Here is a 12,601-nt window from a genome sequence, read left to right on the forward strand (position 1 = left end):
TATATGCATCAGAAACTACAACCATATAGTGAAGTTCGAAGGTTTGGATGGTTCAGATAAAACTATTTTCAAGCTAACGAAAGTATTTGCAGACACTTTAACTTCTGTCCCTTGGTGTTAATATTCTGTCTATGTCGAAGAGAATAATGTGTGAAGTATTCTGTACTGCTGAAGATATGGACTTCAAATATTTTACCAGGACTGTGATAGCATGCATATTTTCAATGAAGACATACAAAGCTTGCAGCAGAGTTTAAGAAGAGATACGGTCGCAACTTATAGGAAAGAACCTTGGTCAATTCATTCTGACTTCGCAGAAATAACACCTGGAAAACAAAGTTAGCATACAAGTCAATATTTTGTGGAAAGAAGCTTACATAGACTTACTCACGAATGATTTAAATGAAGTTGCATTTCATGCACGTTGCAAGGTGTCAAACAAGACGTCCTTGCTTTAACAGCAAATGAAATGTTTCCTGAAGCTATACAATGCTATTACAATGAGAATAAGAACATTCACATACCTGTTGGAACATATGACAAAGACTCTGAGTTCAGTTTAATGAAACTTTACAAAGCACTCATGATGGTCAAGAGATTGGATTTGACTTATGTAAGTCATTCTAACCTTGCTTTGCTGAAAAGTTTAACTTCTCAATAACGACTAAAACAAGATTTATTCGTAGTTGAAGTTCTGAGGTCATTTATTTTTGTCAGCAATGAGGCATTCGTGATAAAAATAAGCCGCTAGCGGAAGGGCGAAGCCCATGTGGTCATTTACAATACTGCGATGGTAGAGTTTAAGAGTTGTGCTTCAATTAGAGACAGTCCTTATGGTCTGGAGGTAAGAACACTGGGCAGTTATGGTCATGAGTGGAGAACATGTCTATCCAAAACTCACGATTGAAGCCAGTTAATTATATTATTTAGGTTAGGAAGTGGTGAATTCTTGTATGACCAATGAACTCATTTTCAACTCCCTTACTTAAGTTTGAATATAATATAGCTTGCTTTCTATCCCAAATGCCAGGTGTTACAATCTTTGAAAATTCATTTTTCCTCGGAAGCATTGCATCATAATTGAAAACATTCTTGAAGTCATCATTTGGTTCAGAGATTTGAAATCTTATACGTAATGGATTTTCTTTCTCTTTAGCTACTTCATTGAATGGTGAATATATAACAAACTTACAGTCATGAGTTCCATCTTCATTTTCATTAATTCATAATGAAAGTCTATAAGTTGTGGCCGACTACCTTCTTCCTTCAGTTGTGCAAGAAACTCACGTAAAGGCTGTAAAGTTTGTACTTCAATGTTAAACTTTTTCTCGAACTTTCATTAAATGAAATATTGCAACAATGTGTTGTATCGTCTTTAAAGTATTTGTATATGTGAATGTTTTGGGCGCTTAAAGACTGTTCGTCATTTTCTTATCTCGACTTGAAGTATAAAGTCAACCTTTCTGAAAGCAACGTGTTATATACATAGATGTTATGCCAATGTACTTCTCTTCATTTATGTTCACAATCCAGTCTGTTGGAAACTTAAACGTTACTCTGTTCCCCTTTATTTTGACGTCAGGGTTTTCACTACTGAAACGCAACAGTTAAAGGTATTTGTCTATACATTTAATTCGGATAAAAATAAACCATTTACTCTTTCTTTGCTTCAGCTCTTTAGCTTTTGCTTCAGCTTCTTCTCTAGCTTTCTTCGCCAGCAAACGTGGGTTCTTTTGTCTTCCAGCAGCTAATGCAGCAAGTTGTTTTTCACTAAGTTTTCTCTTTGGTCTCTCTGGCTTTTGTTCTTGTTTTTGTTCCTTCAGTTCGGATAAAATTTGCTCGCGAATTTCTTTCTTCATGCTTCAACATCTATGACCCCTTGGGTCTTGTCCGTAGGGCTTGTCTGAGTCATTTGACTGCAGATAAAAAACAAAATTAAACTTTAACCGATGTAAAATGAGCTTGTCAAAATCAGAGCGAGAGTCTATTATATTAAATGACGCCAGAGGAATACAACATCCTTTCTATTACGTAAGTCAGAGTAAAGATGGTAAAATATACGTAAGAAAAAGAAAGGTTCCATTAGCGAATGCAGAAAGCGACAACATTAAGGTGCATGGCAAGGGCGAAGCCCACGAAGCCCATGTTAAGCCTTCTGTTCAAACTGAAAAGTCAATAGAACCAGAAGAAAAGAAGCCAGATGTACTTTCATAACGAACCAAGAGCTTATTGCAAAGTTCGTGAATTTCATTGAAAAACAAACCGAGTCAAAGAACCCTGACCCGCCAGTGAAAGAAGTTGAGACAAAAGAGAATGTACAGTTCATTGAAAATGTCAAGAAACAACTTCCACCACGAATGCCAAGAAGAAGAGTGAGAATAATGAAGTAAATAGATATTTTTATCCGAAGTAAATACATGCAGAACGAACAGTTAAACGAATTTACTCCAGCAGAGGCATATTCATCAGATTCGCTCATATGTCGATATCATAGACAATGCAGTTCAAATTGGTGACACTAATAGAAAATATTCTGACGCAAAGATTCCATCACAACTGGAACTGCTAAAGATAACACATGGGTAACATTCAATCTCTCACCTCCTGGTGAAAATATGTTGGACCTTTACAATACATTCATTACGTATAAAATGGAAGGTCAATTTATTGTAGATAAAGAAATTGGTTCAGGTTCCAATAAAACAAACCCACCAGGATTTTGGATTGGTTTCGATGACGCTTTCTATGCAGTTGCTGGATATCAAATCCTTGCAAATGGTCGTATCGTATATTCTCAAGACAACGCAAGAGAAGAAGCATATATAACTTCAAACTCACAAACTACCGAACAAATAAAGAAAGTAGATGTTTTCTCAAAGACTCGACATGAAGATGTATGGAGTCATTCGGGAACATGCAGAACAGGACAAATTGTTAGTGGTCCAATTACAGCAGGAAAATCATTTGATTTTAAGCTTCGTTAAGAATTCCTGTTAGAAAGTTTTTACCATTAGAAGCTATAAGATTTATTCCAACTTTTGCAGGAAACATTCAGCTTAAAGTAAAGTTCAGTAGCGACGCCTTACAATGCACATCTATATCTGTAAATGATATCATTGCTTTCAATCCAACTCTTAAAGTTGCATTTGCTTCAGATTCAAATCCACCGACAAATAAATTTGTTCCATGGAATGAACCATTCACTATGATAACGAAGGCAGTAGAAGCTAGTGGAACAGTTACTATTACAACTGTAACCCAGCAACTATTTCGAACAAAGATGGATTTTAATGAATGTTTCATTCATCCAAAGTCATTCTCTTTAGACCCTAACATTTATACAGAACTTGTAGAACATTATACAAACGAGGCTTTATGTTTTCCTGTTAAAGTTATGGATTGGATTCCTATGGATGGTTCATTCTCAAAAAATACAGATAGTTCAAGTGCAACATTTACAGCAGCTTATACGCCTATTAATGTTAAAAGTATTTGGGCACTATTTAGAAAGAAAGACAACTATTATGTTAATTTTGAGAACCCTAAGTTTAAATATCTTCAGCTTTCCATGGGAGCTTATGGAAATATGCCTGCAGAACCTGAAAAATCATATGGACCTGTATTTTATGAAATGGTTGCGAACGCTTGCAATACAAACAATGATATGATAGGATTTAATGAAGATGTTATGAGGTCATTGGTGGATGATGGTAGTGTGGAACATAAATGGGATAGCTATGACAACACACATTTCTTATGTGGTTTTCCAACAGAAGTGGACTTTTGCTTCCAGCAAGGTCAAACATCTACTGCTCCAATAACATACAAATTGTCTGTTAAAGGACCTATTGAACTAGCAACTGAAAACGTACCAAAGCCACTTATTGGATTTATGAGGGATTGTTGCTTTGCCATTCAGGTAAGACAGTCAGGCATCCCCATAATAAGATTAGATGACTATAACTTAGCCACGGACGACAGTGAGGAATAAAGGATGAACGTTTATTTTTAAAGCTTATAAATGAGTTCTTCATCAAGCTCTCGCGAACCTTCACCATCTATGAAACAAACTTTACCAAACGATTATGGAGCACCTATTGAATATTTCTTACGAGCTGCACAATGGCAAAGAGCAGTCTCACCAAGGTTAGGTGTTCCACCAGCTCCTGTCAAAAATAGCATTTGGTCAAGTCCCTATATAAGATATGGTCTCCCACTAGGTTTGCTAGCTACAGCAGGAGCAGTTATGATGTTGAAAAGAAATAAAGCAAATGTTGTAAATAATACTGAAGTAGCTGAAGTTAAACAAACTCCAACACCTTCACAAGCAAAACCTTCAATGACTCCTGAACCTATGGAAGTACAAACTCCTGTTCAAAAGTCAACTCCTAAACCGACTCCAACATTTAAACCAGAACCTACTCCTCAAATAAATCGTAAAACTCCTGCGTTTCCTTACTAAAAAAATAACGTTATTTTTATTTAATATTAAAATTTTTATTTGATTGAAATGACGACTAAAGTCACTGAAGCAATGAAACAAAAGTTTTTGGTAGAATACATTAAATCAGGAACTATTCCAGAAGGTTTTTACATTCATACTATGAAGGATGGTAGAGTTCAGTTTAGAAAGATAAAGCAACCATTAGATAAAGAAGGAATTTTGAGAAAGATTAAACTTCATGAGGACAACATTGCTGAACTTAGGAAGAAGTTAGAAGAGTTGGAGAAAGGAAGAGAGTTATAAAGCAATGAATTCAACAGACCCAAAGGGTCAGAGCCGCTTTGCGGCTAGGGTGAAAAAACAGGTGAAAAAAGAGGTGAGATCTCACCGCTTCACCTAAATTTATTTTTGCGCTATGTTTTCATACGTGTGAGGGTGGTGATATCATTTATTTTTTATTTTATTTTTATGTAAATGACGAAAACTATTGAGATAACAAACTACAACGGTCATGAGTTCAAGAATTTGTTCTTCGTTCCTCGTGAAAATACATTCTATCAGATACGAGGGAGAAAGGGTAAAGTTAGTTTGAGCGTTTATGACAACAAACATAATGGGAGATATATAAAAGCAATAGATACAAACGGTAAACGTGTTTCATTAGCTTTGTCAAAACTTACTAACATTTATTTTGACAGTGATTTTGACTCTGACGATTGGAGTGACAGCAGCGATACTGAAGAATATGAACTATTGTGTGAAGCACAGCAATGGGAAGAGTTGCAATACTTTTGTAAGTGAGAACGTTTATTTTTACAGTAGTGAAGTCGTTTGTGAAAACGTTTATTTTTTCATTAGTGAGGTGAAGTGGGTGGTGGTTTTGTAAATATTTAAGGTTAAGTTAGTGTTGTCGTTTGTGTTGTAAAATATACGTTAACGGTTTCGTAAAGTGTCAAATTCACATATCAGGGGTAAGGTGACGCGCAGTGCCACCGTACACATGATATGTATACTAACTTCTGCGTACTTCTCTATAAGATACATCAATTTGTTGTAATTTCAAACGTTTCCATTGTTTTGTTTGACCACAGGGAAAGACCCAGTGGTCATGTATCACAGCAAGAGCTTTGATTTGGTCGTAGGGATTGACCATACGACCCTTCTTGCCTTTAGGCAATGGGATATTCTGTAAGCTAAATTGATTTTGTAAAAAAGATTTTGAAACATCTAAATATTTGAAATCATTTGATTGAAGGGTTGGGGCGATGGGAACATGGGTGCAAGCTTCTTCCCATGTCATTTTACCTTCTTCAATCTGATTGGAAATACCAATTAGGTAAATTCGATCGACATACCCTTTGTAAGGATTCATTCTAATGAAGTACGTTAACAATCAAAATATTCTATAAGTGTCTAGTATGGAATTCAAAAGAATAAAGAAAATGGTAACGTAAATAAACGCATTATGAAATAATTTATAATTAAAATGAAAAAAAGAAAATATAATAAGTAAAGTGACTGGAAATGAAAATTAAAATAAGTGTACAGTTTTATTTTTTTCTCGCTGTGAAACGTATTCGGTCATTTTTTTAAAAATTAATTTTTTGTTAGAGATAAGAGCTAAAACTCGGTAAACAACTTCTTTATGTCTAGAAAATTCTATCTTGCCTTTTATTTTTTCTCGCTGTGAAACGTATTCGGTCATTTTTTTAAAAATTAATTTTTTGTTAGAGATAAGAGCTAAAACTCGGTAAACAACTTCTTTATGTCTAGAAAATTCTATCTTGCCTTTTATTTTTTTCTCGCTGTGAAACGTATTCGGTCATTTTTTAAAAATTAATTTTTTGTTAGAGATAAGAGCTAAAACTCGGTAAACAACTTCTTTATGTCTAGAAAATTCTATCTTGCCTTTTATTTTTTTCTCGCTGTGAAACGTATTCGGTCATTTTTTTAAAAATTAATTTTTTGTTAGAGATAAGAGCTAAAACTTTGCAGACAACTCCCCCATGTCTAGCAAATTTAACATTCGTCTCCCATTTTATATATTTGGTTTAGAATGTTCGAAAATGCGTAATATGGTCATTAATATTAATTGAAAAGAACCTTGAATTAATTCAATCTGATCTCACAAAATATTTTAAATTACAAACTTTGTAGTTTGAATAGAAAATTAGTATTAAACTCAAATAACTAGTTTATTTTTGAATAAAAATTATTTGAATTTATTCAATTTTGTGAATTTTCCTTCAAAAATCAAGTTTAAATATCTTATTTGCCATATAATTATAAATACAATGAAACATATTCGAAATTGAAAAGAATGACTTTTTCTGTTCTTTCAATCATTCAATTTGAATTTTGCAATATTGGATTTCTCATTAAATAGATATTAAAAACAACAAGCAATTTAACTTACATTCAAATTTATTTGTGTTATATTCAATCTTCTCAAAACTTATAATTTTCGGCTATAGCATGATTATATGCTATATATTATAATAAACCTATAATAGTATCATTCTTTCAATTATTTGAAGAGAAAACCGAAAAAATCTATTTTCGGTCTATAACAGCCATAAAAAATATAAAAAAATTGAAATTTTAAAAATTTATTAACAATCGATGTTCTATTAGAGTTGGCAATTGGTGTCAGAAAAATTTTAATAAATTGAATACACATATGCGGTTAACGATTTGATTTATGCGTACGAGCATGAAATATTAATATATATAATGAGATGAGTATATGAACCATTAATTATTGAAAAGTTAAAATAAATTGAGAAGTGTTGCAGAATTACTTTTGAATTTTACGAAATCCTAGAGATTTAATATACATCTGATACTCAATAAAATTTTGAAGTTTTGGGAATTTTATGATTTCCTATTTTTTTCATTGTCATCGATGATGATTAGTATAAAATCAAGCGATTTATATGATAAGAAACAAGATTACTTAATGTTGAAACTATGACGACGAAACAAGTAATACATTAGTTAAATTCTCGGTTCAAAACTTAGGTTAAGGGTGCATTGATGAAAAATGTAGTTATTTAACACTAGCCACGAACAAATGAATGTTTAATTAAACAAGAGATAGAGAAATTGATAAAAAATGTCGAAGGTTAAAAGAGCTTAAACAAGGTTGAAAAGGATTGGATTGTTTGTGATGAAGGAAGGGAAGATGGGATTTGGTCCGCAAAGCAGTCTGAATGGTGGCAGAGGAGGAAGAAGTTTTCTGTCTCTCCTTTCTACCGGCTTTGGAGACTCATGAATTGGAATAGCCATAATCTTAGGTGATGATTCAGAGGATTCATCACTAGATTGTGAGGATTCTTCTTTAGAATTGGAGAAATTCATCTCTTCGTCATAGGCATCATCATCGTGTTTTCTGCTCTTTGAACGAATGTTATCTGATGTCGCAGCCCAGGAATCTGAAGGATAGGACCTTCCATAGATACCATAGAAAGTGGAACGCTTGTCAATTCCGGGAATTGGCTTCAATGCTTTGAACTTGGTAATTGTTTTGCCTCTTGTCTGGCTCAAGATTACACGAACATAATCTTTGCACTTACTGGAGACTTTACACCAGAGATCATAATCATTGTTGCGAATCCATTTTTCGATTTCGCAACTTGCCATCGGCCTGTCACTGTTTTTGATGACAGTGAATGCCTTCTGACGGAGTTGGGTACTAGATAATGATGGATCACCGAATCCAGAATCCATTTAAAAAATTAAAGAATTGAGAGCATCGTTAGCCGGGTATTATTTTTTGATATTTCTATTTTAATAACTGGTTTCCAGCTGTTTTGATTTGAATACATATCTGTTAATTTTCTTCGGAAATTAGAAATATTTATAATAAATTTGAGTATATATTAGGAGGGCAGTGTTTTGGGACTCATTTTTCTGAATAACGTTTTATTTCTCACAAAAATTCAGCACGGTAATTGAAACCAATATTGCTAATAGAAGAAAAAATATCGGCATTTTATATTTTATTAAATCGTATTAACAGCCTATGAGAAATAATCTTCATTAATTATTTAGAGAGAAAAATTCCGATATCAATCAAGAGAAATGTTTTATCGTGCGATCAACTATCCAAACTCTAAAAAATAGGTTGTTATATGGAGACAAGTAGTTCCTTCATGTTGTAAATGCGTGTTTTTCATTTGAGAGAATAAATTAGTGAAATTTTCTCTCAAATCAACAATTAAATACAGTTAAAAAATATAGATATTTTAATGAAATAACCAATATATTATTTTTATATTTGTAATCGTATTTTGAATATTTTATGCTATCAATTGTTTTGAGAGTAATTTATGGAATAGGTATAATTTGATTTATCACAATGAGTTCATCACATTCGAAATGGATAATTTCTCATTGAATTTTGTCACATTTGTAATGATCTTTTGCCTCACTCATCCCTTGCTCAAACATTACATCTGATTATTTAACCCATTACACATCTAAGGTTATTATCAGTATTATCTCATTTCATACCAATTGCAGTTCTTTCGGACTCTATTAACTTATTGCCAATATTTTTTTACGATATTCAAAAGGCCTAAAAATGATTTAAATAGCACGTATTATGAGTATTATTTATATGCATTGCAACTTGAAACAAAGTCTGTTATTATAATAACATTCCACCAATGAACTTGGTAAAAGTAACTCTAAAACCCAGAACTTGTAGCGATAATGATAATAAATAATCCCCTGCATATCATTTGATGATCTCAAAAACAATTCAACCTTTCAAATACTCCAGTGAGTAGTCTTATATAAAATAGTTTTCTAATAAGAAATAATGTATTGTCCATAATAATTTGTGTTTTGGAGCTAATCTACATCTGATTTTCAGAACATTTAATATTAGGAGATCTTTGTTAGATAATTCGTATTTAAAAAGATATTTAAACTTATTAATACCTACAGTCAATCAAGTATGTGCACTCAGAGTTTCAAAGAGATGTTTCAAAATACGATATATTTACATATGTGGCAAATAGAATCAGAATTCCTGGTAGTTAAAGATATTTCTTAAAATTTGTAAAAAAATAGTATATTATGATTCATACAAGCATATTTTAAGCCTTAATAACTGTATTGATTAATATATGTAAGGAAAAATGAACGGTCGGGAATCAAATCGGTATCACACAAGGTGTTGAGAGATAAACACATATTAATTATGTGTGAAAGAAAATAATATATATTTATTTAGTATTCATATGTGGTTTTGCTGACCATTAGAACTGTAAACAATTAAGTTATGAAAGGAAAAACATAATTAGCAGAAATCTATGTGAAAATACTTGATTTTTTAAGAAATTATTAGTAATGTTCGAGTTTCCCTAGTAAATATTGTATAACTAGCTCTACATTCTATTTTCCAATGAGAATTTTTTGATTAATCGAAGAATTTTAAGATATATTTGAGAAATAAACAATTACGAGGAGTTAATCATCAATTAATGTGTAAAAGAATTTTTTGGCTATTGTTTCTTTGTTTAATGTGATCGATAAGAATTGCTAATGGTAATGTGAAAGCGGAGATCCATTGCCAATGAAAAATAATGAAAAATTAATTCAAGATATGAGAAAATGCAAATATTTATTGGATAAATTATCGATTTAGAGAAGAGTTTCGGATTTGCCTCTCCTGTGAATCAGCAATAGAATATTTAACCAAAAAATGATCAATTTATAGCAGAACATGGATGACTACTATGTGTAAAAGGTGACATTTCTCGCCAATTAGCAATTCATGACAAAATATATTTAGTCAATAATAAAATCATAAAATGCTAAATAAATTCAAGGAACTATTATTTTATACATAAAATATATTCTTTTCTATTATTTGTTATTACATAAATATTAGTAGATATTGAGAAAAAACTATTTAAACAAAAATAATTTCCAAAAAAAGTTCGAATACTAAAAAATGATCTTCAATTCCTATTAAATTAAAGATGTAATTCATAATTTCGAAAAAATTTTGAAACACAAATCCTTCTATAATAGCTCAAAGAGCAATAATTCAACAAAATAATGTTCCATTTCCAAGCAATCGAAATATTTCATAAAATACCATTGTGGTTTTTTGAAATCTCAGATGCAAACACGGATTAAAAACGAAATCTGATCCATTTTCAATGAAATCATTTATGATATTTTATTTTGTAATATTTTTGTTGTAGGAAGTGGCCAATTCATAGACAACTAAAGAAGACTGATGAAAAGAAATCAAAATCTAACAAGAAATAAGGAGACAAAAAAAAAACAAATTCGAATTTGAAATTGATAAATAAAAAAACAAAAGTTGATTGTAGATTTAAAAAAGAAGTCATGACTTTAGAATTTATGTGAAATTAATTAAATGAGCAAAATTCTTTAGAGCTTTTCACCGTTAGCAGCCTTGACAGCCTTGATACCAGCGTCTGTAAGGTTGTCAGCTGGGATGATTGGGAGACCGGATTCGCGGAGGAGCTTCTTACCAGCATCGACGTTTGTACCCTCGAGACGGACAACGAGTGGGACCTTGAGGCCAACCTTCTTGAAGGCGGCGATGACACCAGCAGCGACCATGTCGCAGCGGACGATACCACCGAAGATGTTGACGAGGATAGCCTTTACGTGTGACTGAGATGAGATGATTGTGAAGCCCTCTGTAACGGCAGCCTCAGAAGCAGCACCACCGAGATCGAGGAAGTTAGCTGGATCACCACCGGCAAGTTTGATGACATCCATTGTAGCCATAGCAAGGCCAGCACCGTTAACGAGGCAAGCGACGTTACCATCGAGTGGGACGTAGTTAAGACCGTACTTCTCAGCGCGGATTTCGAATGGGTTGACTTGCTTGAGGTCACGATAGCCGAAGATCTGCTTCTGGCGGTAGTGAGCGGAGTCATCGAAGTTGAACTTGGAGTCGACTGTGATGATGCGGCCATCTGTTGTCTCGGCGAGTGGGTTAACTTCGACCTGTGTAGCATCGGAGCCAACGAAGAGCTTCCAAAGCTTCTGCATTTCCTCAACACCGTTCTCGTAAGCCTTGCCTGTAAGGCCGAGCTTCTTGGAAATTGTCTGGGCAACTTCCTCTGTGATGCCCTGGACACCATCAAGAACGAACTTGTGGATCTTCTCTGGGTGCTTGGCAGCGACTTCTTCGATTTCGACACCACCCTCTGTTGAGGCGATGACGACTGGGGACTGTGTCTGGCGGTCGAGAAGGATAGCGAAGTAGAGTTCGCGCTTGACTTCGACTGGGTCAGAGAGCATGACAGCCTGGCAGAGAAGGCCGTCCTTGCCTGTCTGCTTTGTAACAAGGTGGTGGCCAAGCATCTCCTTAGCAATCTTGGCGGCTTCATCAGCGGACTTTACGAAGTGAACGCCGGACTTGAAGCCTGTCTCTTTCCAGTGGCCCTTGCCACGGCCACCACAGTAGACCTGAGCCTTGATGACGGCGGCTGGAAGACCGATCTTCTTGAATGCAGCAGCAGCCTCTTCTGGTGTGCGGGCAACAACGTTGATACCAGCGGCAACGTTGAATTTGGCGCAGATTTCCTTGGATTGCCATTCAAGGATGTTGAAGTTACGGGCAAAGTTTGATGATGCTGAAAGCATGAATGTGAAGTGATCATTGAAAGCCGCTGAGCATTCAATTTTGAGGGCTAATTGTTAACTCGAAAAAAAAGTTCTCCAATAAAAGCGGAGAAAACTTACAAAGAGTGGACATTTTTATGACCGATTGGCATTATACTTATAGTAGATATGGCTATACGCATTTCATCAACAAAAAATTTTTTTCTGTGTAAAAACCCATTTCAATCTCAAAAGTGACAGCGAAATGTGATGGGTGTTTTGAATCAATGTGATCGTCTCTATCTTATGAACACTTATAAATTTTTTGTTTTGAAATTTTGGTTTTAGTTAGGATTTATATCTTCTTTAATCCCTCTTTGATCATCGGTTCGAAATTGTATTTTTTTGCAATCTTTGAATCCCGGTTTCGCGATTTTCCGGCTTTACAGAACCACAATACGGAATAAACATTTCAGATACATTCCTTGTTTGATTCATATCATTTTTCTTTTAGAACGGATTTTTGTTTTGATCGAGAGATTCGTACATTCTTGA

The 12,601-nt window shown here is 33.9% G+C and overlaps 4 protein-coding genes and 2 pseudogenes across 6 annotated transcripts, besides 2 other annotated features; 4 read left to right on the plus strand and 2 right to left on the minus strand.

Moving 5' to 3' along the window:
- Nucleotides 1–5,462: part of a mobile genetic element that runs on past the window's edge.
- On the plus strand, nucleotides 1,957–2,390 carry TVAGG3_0770990 (annotated as a pseudogene). Its single transcript has one exon. A coding segment is annotated over exon 1 (434 nt).
- TVAGG3_0771000 lies at nucleotides 2,418–3,991 on the plus strand (annotated as a pseudogene). Its single transcript has one exon. A coding segment is annotated over exon 1 (1,574 nt).
- Nucleotides 4,022–4,462, plus strand: TVAGG3_0771010 (uncharacterized protein; the record flags this gene model as incomplete). The annotated part of the gene is made up of 1 exon (XM_001584052.1): nucleotides 4,022–4,462. The coding sequence occupies one exon, from the start codon at nucleotides 4,022–4,024 to the stop codon at nucleotides 4,460–4,462; it is 441 nt and encodes a 146-aa protein (XP_001584102.1).
- TVAGG3_0771020 (uncharacterized protein) lies at nucleotides 4,511–4,747 on the plus strand (the record flags this gene model as incomplete). Its single annotated transcript, XM_001584051.1, has 1 exon — nucleotides 4,511–4,747. One exon carries the CDS (start codon nucleotides 4,511–4,513, stop codon nucleotides 4,745–4,747), a length of 237 nt encoding a protein of 78 aa, XP_001584101.1.
- A 714-nt stretch (nucleotides 5,463–6,176) lies between the features above and the next one.
- Nucleotides 6,177–7,015: a mobile genetic element.
- Nucleotides 7,016–7,040: 25 nt separating this feature from the next.
- On the minus strand, nucleotides 7,041–8,191 carry TVAGG3_0771040 (uncharacterized protein; the record flags this gene model as incomplete). The annotated part of the gene is made up of 1 exon (XM_001584050.2): nucleotides 7,580–8,173. One exon carries the CDS (start codon nucleotides 8,171–8,173, stop codon nucleotides 7,580–7,582), a length of 594 nt encoding a protein of 197 aa, XP_001584100.1.
- Nucleotides 8,192–10,791: 2,600 nt separating this feature from the next.
- TVAGG3_0771050 (succinyl-CoA synthetase beta-subunit) lies at nucleotides 10,792–12,097 on the minus strand (the record flags this gene model as incomplete). Its single annotated transcript, XM_001584049.2, has 1 exon — nucleotides 10,859–12,088. One exon carries the CDS (start codon nucleotides 12,086–12,088, stop codon nucleotides 10,859–10,861), a length of 1,230 nt encoding a protein of 409 aa, XP_001584099.1.
- Nucleotides 12,098–12,601: the final 504 nt, after the last annotated feature.

This window comes from Trichomonas vaginalis, chromosome III (genome assembly GCF_026262505.1).
Source record: "Trichomonas vaginalis G3 chromosome III, whole genome shotgun sequence".
Taxonomy (NCBI): Eukaryota; Parabasalia; order Trichomonadida; family Trichomonadidae; genus Trichomonas; species Trichomonas vaginalis.